The sequence below is a fragment of the Dermacentor albipictus genome, chromosome 1 (genome assembly GCF_038994185.2).
Source record: "Dermacentor albipictus isolate Rhodes 1998 colony chromosome 1, USDA_Dalb.pri_finalv2, whole genome shotgun sequence".
NCBI classification, from domain to species: Eukaryota; Metazoa; Arthropoda; class Arachnida; order Ixodida; family Ixodidae; genus Dermacentor; species Dermacentor albipictus.
In genome coordinates, this window is record NC_091821.1 from 805027 (window position 1) to 823569 (window position 18543).

At 47.9% G+C, this 18543-nt stretch overlaps 2 protein-coding genes across 2 annotated transcripts in view; one reads left to right on the forward strand and one right to left on the reverse strand.

Annotated features, from left to right (window-relative positions):
* LOC139046779 (uncharacterized) overlaps positions 1-13418 on the forward strand; it is a 44362-nt gene extending 30944 nt beyond the window's left edge. The window contains exons 2-5 of the mRNA XM_070520875.1: positions 12298-12324; positions 12441-12597; positions 13061-13228; positions 13389-13418. Coding sequence (XP_070376976.1) covers positions 12298-12324; positions 12441-12597; positions 13061-13228; positions 13389-13418 — 382 coding nt within the window. The remainder of the gene's footprint in view (positions 1-12297; positions 12325-12440; positions 12598-13060; positions 13229-13388) is intronic.
* A 2101-nt stretch (positions 13419-15519) lies between these two features.
* LOC139047280 (putative nuclease HARBI1) lies at positions 15520-16611 on the reverse strand. The gene is made up of 2 exons (XM_070521231.1): positions 16485-16611; positions 15520-16019 (listed from the first exon to the last, which is right to left on the reverse strand). The coding sequence occupies exons 1-2, from the start codon at positions 16609-16611 to the stop codon at positions 15520-15522; spliced, it is 627 nt and encodes a 208-aa protein (XP_070377332.1).
* Positions 16612-18543: the final 1932 nt, after the last annotated feature.

Consider the following 18543-nt stretch of genomic DNA (forward strand, 5'->3'; position numbering starts at 1 on the left):
CTTTCTTACATAAGAAACTGCGAAACTACTGGCAACGCTCGTGAGAACCGGAAACAAATAATAAGCTCCACGTGATAAAGCCACAGTTAGGATTCTCGCCCTCTGCAACAAAATCACGCCCAACAGATGTCCTATTCTGTCGTCTCAGAATAGGACACACATTTGGTATCCATAATTTTCTACTCACCGGAAATGACCCACCAGCCTGTGGTAGATGCGGGGAGAGGCTGACCGTTCTCCACTTCCTCTTGAAGTGTCGGGAAGCCGAATGTGAGAGAATGAAACACCTTTCCTTAGGGTACCGGCAGCACATTCCTCTTCATCCTGTAATGTTTCTTGGTACAGACACAGATACAGACACAGTCCTAGGTTTTCTCAGAGATGTTGTCTTACATTTTATTAGTCCCATACATTCGTAGCGCTTCCGCTCTTCAGAGGATGCCGCTGTGATAGTCGTACTGTATAGCACACGCCTCCAGGCCCTTGTGTTTCGAGTGGTCTGCATGTTGAGGCAATTGTGCTGTAGCGAATTTTTGCATCTTTGATGTTCTGTATATCATATCATTCTTCCGCAATGCAGTGTAAGGCTTATAGTACCCGTCAATAATCATCGCCACAGTCTTATTTCACGTACATTTTACGCACATTACAGCGACTATTTTTAGGCCCCTTCACAGCCACGTCACAACTTCACAGAAATCATCATCGCGAAATCACTAACAATGTGATGGCGCTCTTTGGCCATACCTGGACCTTGCGCCACTAAACCACACACATTCAATTATTCAACCAGAGCTGCATTAAATAAAGGGTCTAGGCGACACAACGGCAGCTGTCGCACGTCTGCTGTGCCCGCCGCTGTAGCTTCGCGGCTACGGCATTGCTCGAGCTCGCGGGTTTGACACCGACCGAGGCAGTCACATTTCGACGGGGGCGAAATGAAAAAAAAAAGCGCTCGTGCACTTTGGACACGTTAAAGAACACGATGGTGCCAAAATTAATCCGGAGTGGGTCACTACGGCCAGCCTCATAATCCGATTGTGGTTTTGGCACGTACAGCCCCATAATCCAATTCAAGTTTAATGCTTCTGTCACGATGCGATGTGCCATGTGAGGCAATGACAATTGTTCAAGCCTCTCAGAAGTTATGAAACACGGCGCATCACAACGCCTCAAGCAAAACACCTCTCCCTGTGTGTTTTGTGTACTACGCAGACAAAAAGCAGTGGTGCACGCAAGGCAACGCTTAACATCAACTGACCACTCTTGTGTTGGACAAAACGTACAAGAAATTAAACGTTCGCCGTCAACATCACCGCTGATTATCGTCAATCCAAGCAAACAGCAAAGAAAACGTCGCTTGCATTGATTACCGCAGTGCGTAGAATATTTGCATAAATTTTTAACATTGTTTTCTAAAAGTAACACGTAATTTTTGCCACAGAGGCCGCCTATGTGTAACATGAAGCTACGTAAGAAACTTTTATTGACATCGTGTCATTTTACGCGCTCTTCTTATTGGTGGAATATCGATCAGGGACAATGATCAAGGATAACAATATTATAGTGAAATAAACGACGTTTATTATGTCCGTGGCGCCAAGAAAGCAGATGACCAATGCACTTCCAGGTATATGTAAGGGTGCATAGACATATATATCCACGACATGCATGTAAGAGAAAAATTATCATAAGTGCGCTGATTGAAAAGTGAAAACTCCCACCCGCCATGGTTGCTTATTGGCTATGCTGTTGGGCTGCTAAGCACGAGGTCGCCGGATGAAATCCCGGCCTCGGCGGCCACATTTCGACGGGGGCGAAATGCGAAAACACCCGTGTACTTAGATTTAGGTGCACGTTAAAGAACCCCAGGTGGTCCGAATTTCCGGAGTCCCCCACTACGGCGTGCCTCATAATCAGAAAGTGGTTTTGGCACGCAAAACCCCATATATGTTTTAAAACTGCCGACCGGAATAAGCGTGTTTTTTTAAAGGCTGTATCAGCCCCAGGTGAACCAATCTATTTTCCGAAAAAAGGAATCAAGGCAATTATTGGACGGTAATATGAACAACAGTGTTAGGGAAAAGATATTGTCTATGTGTGCAGATTGAATCGGGGAGACCGGGAAGTCCTTACCAATGTAATCTCCGTGGCTTGTCTAGCCATCTCCTTCAACCTGCCAGCAGACGAAATGAAGTAGAAACATGTAGTCTAATCAAATTCTATCTTGTTCGACTTCAAAATTCACCATTAAAAATTATCTAATAGCCGTTTCCGTTCGAATGTAAGGAATAACAGCGCTTTTGAAGTCTCGAAGGTGAGGGGCCGATGCAAGTGAGGACTGTTATTCGCAACGATTCTGCTGTTGGAGAGCCGTCGCTGTTGCGCAGAGGCGTACCAGTTCCTGCGAGAATTAACACACGGGTGCTAATGGGTTCTGCTCAACAAGTTCCTATCTGTCACTCAATATAAACGACCCGTTTTGTGGCAGCCTGCAATCTGCTAACTTGATTCTGGCAAGGAAAAAAAATTTCAACAATCTCACCATATGTCTGCAACCAATTAAAACTGGGTGACCGGTACGCCACATTTATCTTCTTCAACGAACACAGCAGATCTAAGAATATCTCCATGTGTATGTGAGGCACGCCGTTTCCCTTAATTGCTTAATTATTGTCCTTATGATGATACTGCACCGCATAAATGAAAGCAGCCGTATTTAACGCAGAAGCTGTTTAGTCGATCGGACGTATATTTGGGAACGGCATTACATTTAGGTATGAAGTATGAGCTAAACGTAACATTTTTTTCTCGGAAATCAAATCGAGAATAATTTCTTTCGTTTACACCCCTGGAAAAAAGCCGAAGGATTCAGCTACCTTCTGTTTTTTTTTAATTAAACAAATCCCGGCCACCGCGGCCGCATTTCGATGGGGGCGAAATGCGAAAACACCCGTGTACTTAGATTTAGGTGCACGTTAAAGAACCCCAGGTGGTCCAAATTTCCGGAGTCCACCACGGCGTGCCTCGTAATCAGAAAGTGGTTTTGGCACGTAAAACCCCATAATTAAAAGAAAGATAAAAATTGGAGGACGCTTAAGCTTCGCCTTCAAGAGTGGAACGCGACAGCGTTCCCGTCGACCCGCCAAGGGGTTTAAGACAATGCGCTACGGCACAGCGATCACTTACGAGGCGCCCCGCATCGGACTTAGCGCCCACCTATCACGCGCTGAGCGTCGAGCAACGCAGCGTTCGGCGCGGCAACGAAACGTGCACCTGAGCGAACGGAACGAACCAAGGAACTCGGTGTCTCGGAGGGGAAACGATCTACGCCAGCCAAACGTCGTGATCGGCACGGGCAGAGAGATAGATAGACAGTAATCTAAAGAAAGGAACGGCGCTTGATTCTGCAACCGGGAGCACGGCGAAGCGTCGTCAGGGGAGAGGGAGTCGGTACCGCGACGCGCCTGGCAGCGGTCCCAATGCGCGCGCGGCGCGCCTCCTGTCGGGGCAGCGCCGTACATTGAGAGGAGGGGGTCTTCTGTTTTTGCCGCAAGATGGCGCTGCGTGTGCGGAAAGCGCAGAAGAAATGCAGCGGAAACGCACTTCGCAACTCGTGTAATTGCGACTTTTGTACGTTACATGGTCATAATTACCGATATACACCGCAGTATAACTTTCCACGGCTCGTTTCGAAGGCAACACCGCATTCACTAGAGGCGCGTTTGTACCGCTTGGAAGCATCGAACTCGTGGCTGAGTGGTAGCGTCTCCGTCTCACACTCCGGAGACCCTGGTTCGAATCCCACCCAGCCCACCTTGGAAGTTGCTTTTTATTTATGAAGTACCTGCCGTGATTTATCGCTCACGGTCAACGCCGCGGACGCCGACGCCAACACCGACGCCGACGACACCGGCTTTTCTGCGACACGAGCTCCTTAACGCTGTCGCGTTAAAAGCATGCCGCTACCTTTAACTTTTACTCAGGGACCTTAGCGCCCGCTTAGGGGACGATTGTCTACAGCTTTTGAGATAGATTTACCGAGAAAATACCGCTTGCGTTGAACGGGAAGGGATGAGGATCGAGGGGAAAGTTGATATCAACAAGGGACTGAGGCAGGGGGGCCCTTTATCCCCACTGCTGTTTATAATGTACATGGTGAGGATTGAGAGGGCGCTGGAAGGAAATATTATCTAAGGTCCCTTTATAATTTTCAAGGTAGCGACATCTGCCGCGCGCGCCACCTAGGAAGTTCCTGTAGCAGACGGCGCCCACGCTAAACTGCGGCGCCGCGGCATTCGGGAGGTGAAAATTATCTGCATACGCGCGGAAATAAAGCCTACTGGTGCCTGACTGTGGCGAAAAACGAAAGAAGGACCCGAACTGCTAAATTTAGTCCTTTAATTTCAAATGAGCGCTCCAAGAAAATAGCTCAAGAGAGCGTAATGAGGCCTGGATCGCCTCGATTCTGCGTGTTTATATTTCGGTCGTTTGCGCTCAATCACCGTGCGAGCCTTGGTGATTGCTTGCGCTTAATCCCGTATGCTCTGTGAAATCTTTTGCATGTAAGTGTGCTGCGTACACATAGCGGTTGCATTGAACGAAGAAGTCGTGTAAAAATGAAGGCTGACAGTCACTTGGACTGAAAAACTTTCGACATAACATCGCTCGAACGTGCGATTCTCAAAGCGCGCAGCCCTCACGGCAACTAAACATCTTGTGTGTGTGTGGAAACGAGTGCGCCAACAGTCTTCTTGCCGCTGAGTGTGTCTGTCGTGTAGCGATTACACGACGACTGCTGTGTCTTGTGGTTCAATGCTACGAGCCAGTGCAACTCTCGTGACATGATGAAGAGGCGGTATGGATCGTGTCAGCGTGTCTCCTTTAGTACTGTCAGCGTGTCTCCTTTAGATTAGTACACTCAAGTCGGAGTACGTTCACGGAACGCACTTTGCTGGCCGAGTGCGTAGCCTCGCCGTCAACGGTTTCAAGGAGTGCCTAGCCTCGCCACCAACGCTTTCAACGACGCAAAATGTAATGCATAGAAAAAGGACATGAAAGTTCATTTCAGTTATTGAGCAGCTTTTAACAATATAATTTGTGTTTAGCGAGAAGCGAAACAACGCAATAAAGAAACGAATTTATCATATACGCGACTAACGGCGCCAGAATGATGCAGCACTGCGGCGCCGCCAGGTTCATTCAGTACGTGTTTATTTTGGTGTGAAAGCGTGCCGACCACGCCGGTCGTGCTTTGAGCCGTGTGCGTGGCATTTTGCAGTATAGCTAAATATCGAACTCGCCGTCTTTGCTCATATATACTCGCTCATATTCTGTTCTAGCAGGATCATGAGCAGGATCAACTGCCGCCTCGCCGCACGCTGCCTTGTTGTTTTGGATTGGCTAGGCTTCGTATTGGCCAGCATTGACTTGCAACACACTTATAATAAAAACATCTTCGTTTTTTGTTGAGACAAATGGATGAAGTTTGTTTTTATATATAATTCTACTTAAAACAATCGCTTTTTAGCAGCTTTCTCTTGTTAATTTACATCTTTAAAAACGCGCTCTTAGTCTGTCGCCATTTTTTTTTTACTGCGAGTCCACTCTATTTTCCCGTTAAGAAGCGCGTTGCCTAAAGTGTGACTCAAGATCCCGAAGTGCACTCCCCGTAAGTGCACTTAACTTGCCCGCTTGACAGGGGTATTACTTGCCTCGCATAGTCGTACTGTTACCGACGGTTCAAAGTCCGTCCGTGCAATTCTGTGTAACCATACTTTTCGTCTGGTTAGGTTCTGGTTGCCGCGCGCAATGCAAAATAACTTTTTGCCATCCTTCGTCCGGTTTCCGCACCCAACCGCACAGCAACAAGGCATTTCGGCCCTCCCGGAACGAAATTATCGCAGCGATGTCCATAGCACAACAGCCGAAACGTACGCACTTCGCCCGGCGTGCAGGAACTTTCATGGCGGCAAAGGGGCGGAGCAAGGTCACATGTCACCGATCAGCCTATCGCAGGCGTTGTCGGCTGGATCAAAGCCTGGCGGTACTTTTAAATGGTTGGGGGACTTTAATATTATCGGGTTTAATATCTCATACAAACAGGCCGGTACAGTAGTCGAGCAACAGCTACGAGGTTTATCTTATGCGCAGGACATTGTGCTGCTAGCTAACAAGCAAAGTGATTTGCAACGTCTGGCTGATATCTGTGGAAAGGAAGGCGACAATTTAGGTTTGAAATTTATTGTTAGAAGACCGGGTGTTATGGTATTCAATGGAAACAGTGAACAGACAGTGGCAGTACAGGGCCAGGAAATACCTCGGGTACAAGAATATAAATACCTTGGTATATGGATGAACGAAGGCAATATATATATCGAAACACAGAATGAAACAATGACAGTAAAAGGGACGAGAAATGCAGCCATATATAATGAAGCACAGAGCGCTATAGGGTTACAATAGCTACGAGGTGCACCGGGATATGTGGAAATGTGTAATATGGTTCCAGAACTTACTTTTGGAAATGCGGTTGTTTGCTTGAAATCAGGGGTACAATCAGGACTCGGCGACAACCAATGGTCAGTGGTACGCCTCGCATAGGGCGCTCACGGGAAGACTACTAATGAAGCTGTGCAGGGTCATATGGGCTGGACTAGTTTTGAAATGTGGGAAGCTCGCAGTAAAATTGAGTATGAAGAACGACTGAGGAATATGGAAGAAAGTAAATGGGCTGGGAGAGTGTTGAGTTATCTGTACAGGAAAAACATTGATTCACAGTGGAGAAAGAGAACTAGGAAGCTTACCAGGAAGTATACGACCTGTATGGTGAGCAACATGGCAACAAAGAACGTCAAGCATAAAATCAGAGAGGAGGAGATAACTGCATGGGTGGCGGCAATGCAAAATAAACCTTGTATGAGTAACTACTCAAGAGGAAAAAAACAAACTCAGGAAAGAAACAATTTATGATAACTCAGAGAGAAGCTGTTTCGAAGCGAGATCGGGATGCCTGAGAACATGCACCTATAAAGCGAGATATAAGAAGGAAGAAGAAGCATGTGCTTGGCTGCGGTAAAGCTAGGGAAACGATGGAGCATGTTTTATTAGAATGTGAAGATATCTGCCCAGCGGTCAATTTAGGCGTTACTGGCCTCCTTGAAGCCCTTGGGTTCAGCGAGAGCAGGGGAAAAGTAAACACGTCCGCAATAGAGATTTGGGGCCATGTTTCGGGCGCTGTTCTGGACATTCCGCCATTTTTTTCGATGCGTGACGTAGGCGTAACGCAAATAAAATGGCGCTGATGGCCCCATGTTGCTTTCGTAACGTGACGCCAACTTGACGTTTTGCCTAAGAAACTGAAATGAAGGCACTGAACGTTGGGTTCTCGGTATAGCGAAACAGTTTTTCTTCGCAGTAAAAATAAAGCACATAGCTCACAGCGCATGATTATTCTGTCGTAAACGCCTCTCGCTTCCGTCGTCTGCTGCGTACAAGTCGTCGTCTGCTTCATTGCTAGGTCCCGCCTTGGTTGCTCAGTGCACGGCCGCTCAATGGAACCTTGTTTCCATTGAGCGGCCGTGCTCAGTGGCTATGGGGTTGGGCTGCTGAGCACGAGGTCGCGGGATCGAATCCCAGCCACGGCGGCCGCATTTCGGGCCAGTATCTTTTGAAGCCACGACCACTCATATCCAAAAGCAATTACCTGCACTGCTTTTTATCTATCAGATATGTAACCCCACCCCTTTTGTTATATCCCCTGAAAAGGGTCTTTAAAGCGCCCCTCACCACGCCCCATAGCAAATTTTGGTTATATGCAGAAGGTCGTTACGTGTCCTCTAGGGAGCGTTCTGGCGCAAAATTTTTCAGATCGGCTCATTAATAGCCGAGATAGGAATATGCCAGTGCCGCGAACCCATGTTTTCAGCAGGCGTGCTCCACTGCCAAGCAAGACGCTTTCTCCACTCGCCCCGTCTAGCCTACGCAAGCGAAATTCCTTCCCTGCGTTCTCCCATACCAGGCGTTGCCCATACCGAAACCTCGAGGATCGCGTGACGCATGCATCATAGGCCCTGCCTTCGTTTTTTCTTTTTGCTCCTCGCCTTTTTTTTTTCGGCGCTATGCACTTCCGCCTACGGCGCCGCGCGCGAGCTGTTGTCTCATTCGCGCAGCCCACGATTTTGCGCACTGTGCACAAGAAAACATGACTAGCGATATAATTCAATGCTACACGAATACTGAGGCAGAACAAGCGGATCTCAGAGCGTGATCACGCGCTGGAACACGGTAAAAGATGACATTGTTTCGGTACCTGCGCACGTGACCGCACGACCGTGGCAACAAGCAGACGAAGCGGAACTACATCTCTCTTGCTTTGGTGCGAAGTAAAACAAAAAACACGCAGCCATTCCGTTTGTGTGTTTTATTATTTCTCTAAACTTCCATCCGTCAATTCAAGCAACAGATCGCACAGATAACAGATGTTGTCTGGATAAGTCTCGAAGTCACGTGTCACCACGTGCTACGTCACACTGCGGACACGCTTACATAGGCGCAGGGGCACGATTACGTCACCGTCCGGCTTGGAGCGCGGCGGCCGCGAGTGAAGAGGTAAACGGCGTTCGGATTGAAATTTCAGATCTTTCCGCTGAGCGTAGCGATGTAATACTTTGCAAACACGATTGTTATCTGCGCCTGTCAGCTCAACATGGCCAGACCCGGTGAAGGGCCCTTTAAGGAAATAAAGTAATGTGAAGGTGGAACGCCCTTCTGAGATATAAATCCAGCTTTGTTCGGCTCTGGGTAGCTCGTCTGCCGTGAGGGGAACGAAGAGAACGCGTCAAATGGTCGAGGCTTGGCATATCAATCGTAGTGCAAGCGCATGCGTGAGCCAGCCATGAAGAAAAAAAAAGAAATTCCTGAAGAGTTATCTCTCGCACGGGCCGGCACGTGTGCCTGATGAAGAGGTGGCGCTGCCATATCTGAGCATGCGCAGATAAGTTTTGTGTTTACCTTTTTTTCCGCCAGTATAGTGGGCCCTTCAGTTGTCCGGCTGATTCCTCTGTGTGCGTTTGCTTGGCCCCTGGAGTTGATCGCCGCCAGAACAATCTGTACGCCTACTGCGATCCATCACGCGGAATTCTGGGTGAAGGTGAAACTTCAACAGCTCCAACTAAGAGGAAAATTTTTTTACGGCTAAATTGCCGCCAAATAACACACTGGCCCTCGGGGGCGCTATGGTAGATGATAGTCCGTGCAAAACTCTGGATATCCTTTTTTAAGCCTAACCTGAGACCAGCAGACGTTTCAGATCTGGATCGCTGCATCGCTAGATTTGTCCCTGAAAACGAGCGCTTCAGTGCTTTGCAGAATGCGCCGACTTTGGCGAAACTCGGTACCTTCGCACGCCATGACGGCGTCCCAAATGAAAGTGCTAATGGCGAGGGCCTTCTAAGTAGGTCGCGAAGCTTGGAAGAAAACGCGTCCGACTACCTATTGCCAGAGATATCAGTTTGTGGTGCACAATGGAAACGCAACCAGTTGAAGGGGGGGGGGGCAAACACTGAAACAAGAAAACCTATGTGAAAAAAACAAATTATTCGAAAATTTCTTTACACAATGCTGTCATACGAGCAGACATTCTGTTTTATAAATTTTGTTCTGTATGAAAGCTACAAATGCAAGTTTTTTCTATTTACGAATTTATTAGTTCGATCTGGGTGACCCCTACTAACCAATGATATTGGCACCAGATTGGCAAGACTATACTTACCGGCTGTTATATGATATGTCATGCGGAATGGCATTGCTCACTTTAACCGTGCTGTTTCAACCAAGTCTTTTTGTTTTATTTCCTTGCGTGTTTGTTCAAACTAGCGTGCACACGAAAAAAAAAATTTCACCTAGTGCACGGCATAAATTGGCGAAAGGAGTGAGTACAGCTTTTTGTTATCGTGCAAGTTCACGCTGAATCATCCGACGCGCTCTTTCGTCGCGACGATAAATGCGGAACTCTCCGCGAACAAACGTCTCGCTATGTTCGTTCGCTCTCAAGAAAGGCTCCGAGTATCCGACGGACAGTAAAATTCGTAAGGCGAATGTTTTATAAATGATAATATGGGGCAATGTTGTCGTGTTTGAGAACTGTTGGATATGAATACATGGTGGCGCACGGAACTGCCAATGATTCTGTGAAAAGGTTTCGCATATGTTGCTATACATTACGAATGTATGCTGGCCATATAACTTTTCGTCAATTGAAACATGTTCTTTTGGTCAATTATATTGGTTGCATTATTCTAGACGACTAAAAGTGAAGTTGCCTTTAGAACCTCGGTGGCACTGTCATATATTTCTACCCTATTCGCTCACCTTCCCAAGGACCGTACTGGAATAACTGCCGTCAATAACAGCCTAATTATGGTCACATTAAGGCACACGCCATTCATATAGTTTAATGACACGCTGGTTCTTCAGCTGAGGCGAGTGCCAAGCTCGCCCCCGCTTAACTGCTGGCGTAGCGTTTGAAATGGCGGACGCTGAAGAAATTCAAATATTCATGCCGAGCAGCATGCGTTCTTCACGTCACTGCGATTTCCGGTTATGACGTCACTTTATTTTGCTTGCTGTCAGTTGTACCCCGGTACCGAGATGGTGACGGTTGCAACGAGACGCCATTTTGCTGACTTGAGGGCTACTGTGGAAGCTTCGCTACCTGTTTACAAATTCCTTGCAAGCGGTAAGAAGACAGTTTGTCCTTCGGCACGCCACTGGTTTCATTTGTTTATCTGGATTCACTCTAGGTGGCTATCATCCCTTTGACGTTGTTGCTCGCGAGATCATACCGTTGGTGCATCGTCGCCCCCTTATTTCACTTATACACGTGCCACACGGGCACAGAAAATGGCATTAACTTCATAATGCCTTATTATTTAATGTCATTTGCGTGGTGCCACCCGAGCAAATCAAATGGCATTCGCCTTAATGTCATTCGTTTAAGCCGTTCCACTGAATGCATCATGTGCATAAGAATGTTATAAAATGCAATTATTAGAATAATATTAGTCCCTGTAATGTGGGTTATAAGCATTTTAAAGTTTCCAAGATGCACACAGAATGTGTATATGACTAATCTGTTATTTATTACGTTTCGCGCTACACTACGAGGGAACGCTCCACCTCCTCTTTCCTCTGGATTGGGTCGGCACAGATCGTTGCTTGCTTCCGCTCGCATTTGCGAGCACAGATTGGTGTGCACATGTTTTGCCACTCGTCTCTTAAACGATCGCTCGTTTCTCTGGATAACGTAGAGCGTACTAGGATACGGTGTAGTGGGACGAGCGGGCGCGTGCTTTGCAGCGAGACGCGCGACGACAAAAGAATACTGCGACGCCGCCACGGAACTTTTCGTCGTCGCGCTGTGATCGCAGCGGATTGGGCCGCACCAAGCCAAAGCTAACGTTACTAAAGACTATGGCTCTAATCTGTACAATGCGCCATTTTCTTGGGCGCGTCACGTAGGCGCGACGCATACAAAATGGCGCTTTCGTAACGGGACGCCAGCTTGACGTTTTGTCTAAGAAACTGAAATGAAGGCACTGAACGTAAGGTTCTCGGTAAAGCAAAACAGGGGCGCGATAACGTAACTCTATTCCAAACAAAAAGTATCCCAAACTACGGACGTCGAAATGACGCGACTGTTTCTGCGTACGGGGGCGGGAACCTGCGACGTTTTTCAATCTGCCCAATCAGCAGCCTCCGTCGTTGCCGGAAGCATGTTTTGCTTGTTTTTTACTTGCAAAGGGACCGTATAGCAACTAACATTTAGATAGTAACGCGTAATAAAAGAGCAATTGTATGTCGCTGAGAGTAAAATTGTTTTGTAATCTTTTGACGCAAGATAAGTTAAAGCGCGCTTGAAAGTAAACACAAACATTTCAATTTTTCTAGTCATAGCCACACATGCGCCGATTCCGTATCCAATCCATTTCGCTATGCACACCTAAGATGGCGGCTACGTGAAAACAGCTGATCGGCTCTGTGGGCCGCACTTGGTGTGTTTTTGCCCGTAGCGCTGCCTGATTAGATGAAATCTCGGCGTACGAGATGTACTTTCGCCCCAGAAGAATTTTGGAAGATGCGAACATCATGAATACTTTGAAAGCGTAGTGCTCGGTGAGTAAACACATCATTCTTTCTTGTGCTTAATGTCTGAGCAGTAGCATCTGAACATCTGCGGTGATCGCATGGTGTTCACTTTTGCTTTTCTTCGCATAGGATACGGAAGAATTGATGAAGGTTGGAAGGCATCTCAACAGATAGCTGGTAAGTAAACGTTTTCTATAAACGATCGCAACTATCTCCGAATGTAGGTCATGATTCAAATCGAAGGTGGTCTGTAACAGTCTATTTTTTTTCCTCTGCGACACACTGCTGCGCAGTGGTACATTCCCCCGTGCGGGCGGTACAGATACTCCGCCAACAGCCGCTGGAGGATGCGGCCTGCAGTGGAGCCGCCGAGTATGCGCGGCCGGGGCTGAGGCAGCGAACGCGGAGGCCGCCAGTTTCCACCAGCTGCTGCTGCAGCAAAATGGGCAGGTACGTACAACTTGGCCAGGTCATTTTTTTAAGAGGTGATTAGTGCGCATGGTAATGTACATTACAACCACATTACACATCAGAGGTATCTGTAGTCATTTGGCTCATTGGTTAATGCACGTTTATACATCTCCTTTGAGGTGTTCTTTAACCCATAGCAACTTACAAAACATTTCCATGGTTGCATGTATCACCACAGCATGATCATATTTTGTTTAACAGTTGAACTAGTCACGAATACTGTCTTCTGACAGGCAGAGGCAGCTTGGTAGGATTTGCTACGTTTCACATGTTTTAAACATAACAGACCATATACGTTTGCACGGCCATTTCTCATGTCATATGTAAATGATCTCGCTGCCCTCAAGAGTAACCTTGCTGAACCTGTAACACTTGCAAACAGTGCGAATCAAACGTTTACATTGCATAACCTGCAGCTGAACTGAGTGAATTTGTTTCGCAGCATCATCAGCAGCTGGTGGAGGAGCTGAGGGCGACCTGGGTGGTGCAGCAGCAGGTGGCAGCAGAGATGCGTGGTTTGAGAGAGGCTACTGGCCTCATCGCGACAACACTGTGCCAGCTCCTGGCTGCCCTGGCTCGCCTCCGCGAGCAGCCTCAGCGATTTGGGACAGTGCCCCCCCCCCCCTCCCATATAATCCTTTAGTACTAGTAGGTACAAGTGTTGCCCATCTTTCCGTTCAAATCACCGCTGCAGCATTTGGTGGTGGTGCCCATACGTCCTGGAACGCTGTTGTGCCGAGTTGTAGCCAGTCTTGTGAAATTATGTGCAGGTCATGTGCGACCATGGCAGCGAAAACTGATAGTGCTGTGATGTCACTTGAAACACGAATGCGTTTTTTTTGTATGTAGCACTAAAGGATGATATGACTGTTTTCCCTACATTTCTCTCCCTAATCATATTTTTTTTCAAGGTAATTTCTTTTCATGTGCATTTTCACTTGCAGTGCAAGTTTGCCCAAGTGAGGCATTATAAATTATATGTAGCATTTTTGCCATATTTCCGTTAGGTGTTGTTCACTTTTGTTTTGCTGCTACTGGTATGTTTCAATGCGCACCGTTTTTCCAAGGAAGATATTGACACGTGTACTTATCTTTATCGGGCGACCACGTTTCGCCGCTTAACAAGTGTAATCGCACAGCGCGGGACGCGCCTGCCTGTATTTGAAGTTTCTGTAAAGTTATCGATGCTTCTACCCGGCTGTCTGTTGTCGCCGAACCTTGTGTTATCTGATTTCATCGCATGACGCGAATGATGTAGAACTTTGTGGAAGGCACGCGGGCCCGAACGATTAGTCTGGAACATTCGACGAATGCTGTATAAAAGCCGACGCGCTTGACCCACTGATCAGATTTTCGACGATCGCCGAGCGTGTTCGCCGCTATCGTTGTGCTATAAGTGTAGCCTGTTTTGTGGGCACAGGTTCGCCCAATAAAAGTTGGTTTTGTCGTTCACAGTATTGCTACTGTGTTATTCAACGTCACCACCACGTGACAATATACACTATGCAATCACTTTTACAGCAACTTCGACATTGTCTCGCACACATACAGGTGCACTTAACTACAATGCTGTGATAACTGGAAATGAATTTTCATGCCATATGCATGTCATGTTTGCAATGTCAAACATTTCGTGCCTACGCAATGAAAAGTAGCCTAATTGGATTTTTTTTAACACCAAGCGCCTGTTACTTGCGATAGTTATTGTGATATTTCAGGTGTCCTTACCTATGATAGCAGTACAATCTAGTCCCCATTGTAGTTGAGCACAGTTTGTGACATACATAATGGAGCCATCAATGTGGCCACTATTTTGACATTCGCTGCCAGGCTGCTCTCGCAGCCGTTATATGAAATACCGTTGAAGTGCCAAACATTTTCTCAGTTGTCCTTCCTTAAAAGCATGTGATGGCTGTTTTATATTGTGATCTTATTACGGCACTAGTCATTGAACTATTTCATGCTACAAACACGCTGACTACATAATAGACAAGACATCTTTCTTGCTGTTAAGTTGCTGGATGAAGATAAATGGTTGTGTGCGAGTTAAAAAAAAACATTATGCTCGTGTCATATTTACGCAGTTTAACATCTGCCATTGGTAGTGTACTGGGTCCCATGTAGTGAACATCACACGGCTATTCTGGCGCCATGAAGTCATGCTCTGTGTGCTGGCCTGTCATTTGCTTTGATTGAAGATGGATCAGATGGTTTTATTTACAATGCAGATATAAATAAACGATTTTCAACAATGCAAGTGGCACTTGAAATGAATATTTACAATTTGTGTTCCTTCAATTTCAGAACTATTTACATATGTACACTCTCCCAAGGGAGAATAACGCGCTTGACATGCCAGGCGATTGTTTTCGGCATAACTTGGCCTTCTGTCAAGGAACTGTGCGGTGGCTGTGTGGCAAAACAGTGCAGGGCCTACAGGGTGCATGAGAACAGTACACATGGTGGAGCGAGAAGTGTTGTGCTTGGCAGCAGCCCAAATAGGAAGCGAGGAGACGAAGACCAATATCCTCCCATGCACAGTGCAGATGGCGGTGACAGTGTCGGTGATGACAGAAGCAACAGCAGCAGCAAATAATTTGGCAAACCCCAGCTGCCCAGAGAAGTGGATACAACATTCTGCTGATGAACACAAAGTGTTCTATCCACAGGTACTAAATGAAAGGCTCTCGTGTAGTGTCACAGTGGAATGATGCATTCATCTCCAGTAGTGACAGCTCACTGGCAGAGGACACGTGAAAACGCTAGTTATGATTGAGCAGATTCGATAAAAAAACAGCACGCTATCCAGTAATTGCACACATTTTTTCACATTGGTTCCTGCTCTCTATTAGGTGTGTAGACAGCAGTAATAAACATCTGCCTGCAGTGTCAGGCACGTGTTTATTGCTGCTGTCGGTGCTGCTGTGGGTGCTGCTGTCGACACAGCCGCCTTCGCACCCTTCTCAGGTAGTGCTGGTGCTGCTGCCGTGTCGTACCGAAGGAGCTAATAACGTTATCCCGGGCAGCACAGCCTTTCAAGTACATTATGCGTGTTGCGCTCACTCGGGGAACTCTCTGTGGGGAGGGGTTGCCACTTTCATCGTCACTACTGCTGCTGCTGCTGTCATCACTAACATCATCCAACACGCCACCTTCGTCAAGACACAAGTTGTGCAACACTGCACATGCTGCAACGATGTTGGCAGCATGGTCTAGTTCGTAGTAGAGGGCGCGGTATCGCTGAAGGCAGCGGAAGCGGCTCTTCAGAAGCCCAATGCACTGCTCCACTACGGACCGCATGGCAGCATGTGCAATGTTGTACCTGCCTTCTGCAGTGTGTATGGGAGGGTGGCCTGTGACTGGGGTCAGGAGCCATGGTTCCAGGGGGTAGCCGCTGTCACCTGCAGGATCATAAAACATGGTATGAAATCTGCACAAAGTTTAGTAGGCGAAGCACGGGTCATGTAAAATGCACCTACTACAGAAAGGCTGCAATAAAGGACTATACAGGCTGAGCACCTGACGCAGCTGTGATCACAGATAACAAAAGCTGGGACATAGTAGCATCCCTATTTGAAGCAAGGCAGCTCTTTGTGTAGTCTTCATTCACAAATGACTATCAGTGTAAAAAAGAATGTGACAACGCGTGCACTGTACACTCACATTAAAATTAGTTTAAAGTACAGCGCAGGTGTATTGTTACTTTGTTTCGTGCAGATACTATTGAAAAATTGGTACATCTCACCTATACTTAATAACCTGACTATAACATAAGGGGTTCGGGCTTGAATATTCTCTTACGGCGCGATCACGCTTTGCTGCATGCTGCTAGAATTGCAACTGTACAAAATTTTCCCGCTGCTCACCGAGGAGGTGTTCGCCGTTCTTGGCAATATGCCCCTCCAGGAACCGACGACGCAACCACGTAGTTCTCCAGATGTGGGCGTCGTGGTCTGACCCCGGTCGCAGAGCGTCGACGGCGAGGATCCGCATGCCTGCGTCGCAGATCTGACGAGAGCGCACAGCATAAGCCACGCGTTGCTATGACGGGCAAATTAGACAAAAATTCACATACTTAGGAACATTGTTTTGAGGGCATAGTAGCCTTTGCGGAACATGAATGCCGCCTTCTTCTCGCCCTTCGGTGCGATGATGGCTATAAGGCTGCCGTCCACGCATCCGATGACGCCGGGAATGGAGCCGCGTCGAAGGAACCCTTCCTTCACGGATGCTTTCTCCTCCGACGTCCTCGGGAAATGGACCCACTTGTTGGGGCCCCGGCATGGACGATTGCCTCCGACATGCGTCGCACACACTTCCGCGGACGCTTCTGTGCACGAGGCTTCAGCGACTCCGTTCGTAGCTAAGTGCTCTTTTATCTTTATTAGCTAGTGTTTTGAAGTGTTTTCTTTTGCATGGAGTAGGGGCGCAAATTTTGAATTCTTGGTAGGAGTAGTAAACGCGTGAGTAAACGTACTGGCTTTGTCTAGGTCTGGCGGCTCCCCCGTTAGGCCTAGGTGGTAGGAGGGACCTATTTGATAGGCTTATTTAATTCTTTCAGCTAGCTCTTCGGATTCTTACATGGAGTAGGGAGTGATAATTCTTTATTTTTGTTTGGGATAGTGGTCGAGGTCGGCTTTGCGTGAGTGGTTTGGCGAACTTGCTCGTTGGGCCTAGGGACGTAGGCTTAGCGATGAAATCGAAGAACGTGAAGGCAGCGGGAGACGGGGAGCAAGTGCAGTGCGACGAGTGCCTGCGATGGTGCTTCCTCGACGAGACTGAATTCCAGAATTTAGCAGACGCGGAGGGGTCTAGTTTCACGTGCAGGTCGTGCGAGGGCGTCAGGGAAGCCGTCCAAAAACTGGAAAGGAATTGGGCGGCTAAGTTCGAATAGCTTAAGGCAAACCTGAGGGACGAGCAGGAGAAGCGGGTAGCACTGCAGGCAAAAGTTGAAAATTTTGTCAAGGTGGAGGCGGCCCAGGCCGCGCAGTTAGTAAGGACTGTGGCCGAGCTTGAGGAAGAGAAAGAAAGCAGCGCCGAACTGAAAAAGCGGCTCGACGCACTTGAGACGCGGGCAGCGGAGAATGTCGGGTCAGGACACCAAAGCGGTGGCAAAGACTCAGAAAGTAGGGTAGACCCTACAGGCGAAGTGGGAGGCAGAGAGCCAAAGCAAGCGGTCGCCAGCTCGCCGCCGGTGAATCGGCGTAGCTATAGTGAAGCAGCCCGAGTGAGGCGACGCTGCAGCCACAGGAAGCTGGAAAGAGCGGCACCTACCTTGAGGCCACGCGGAAAAAGCAGGAGCCCAGGGGACAATGCCCTTTGTCGAGTCAGAATCACGCGGGAAAGGACACAGGGAAGCAGGGAGAGGTAGGAGAGAGTGAAAGGGTGATTATCGCTGGCGACTCAAATATGGCTGGGTGCTCAAAAGCAATTGTGGAGAGGGTGAAAGGCGACAAAAGAGTGGCGGTAGGCACATTTCCAGGGCGGACACTGAGTTCTGTCATGGAGCGAGCAAAAGAAAAGCTCACAGAAAATGCCCACGTGCGCAACCTTGTCGTAGTAGCAGGTGGGCTAAATGACGTCCTAAACAGGAAAGGGCCAGGACTAGCCTAGCGCTTGGCGAAGGGGTTGACGTCTTGCGCCAGCTATCCCCTCAAGTGCAGATCGTGGTGTGTACGGTGCCGGAGGTGCCTGTGCGTGACCGTCACGTACAAAGAGCCGTAATGGCTGCCAATGAGGCAATATGGAAAATGAGCCCAGAGAAGGGCTTCGAGGTTGTCGAAGTAAACAGGGAAGTCAGAAGTTGTGGTATTTTTAAACGAGATGGGATCCACTTCAATTACAGGCTAGCACGAGAAGTGGGCTGGCGACTTGGGGGTCGCGCTGTTGCTTTTTTAGGGGGCCCGCGGGCGCTCAGGAGGTCTG

Excerpts from the sequence above, each read along its gene's own strand:
- LOC139047280 (XM_070521231.1), bottom strand. The coding sequence starts at position 16,611 with ATGCGGATCCTCGCCGTCGACGCTCTGCGACCGGGGTCAGACCACGAC. Across the intron at positions 16,020-16,484 it reads GAACGGCGAACACCTCCTCG|GTGACAGCGGCTACCCCCTG; the intron begins GTGAGCAGCGGG and ends ATGATCCTGCAG.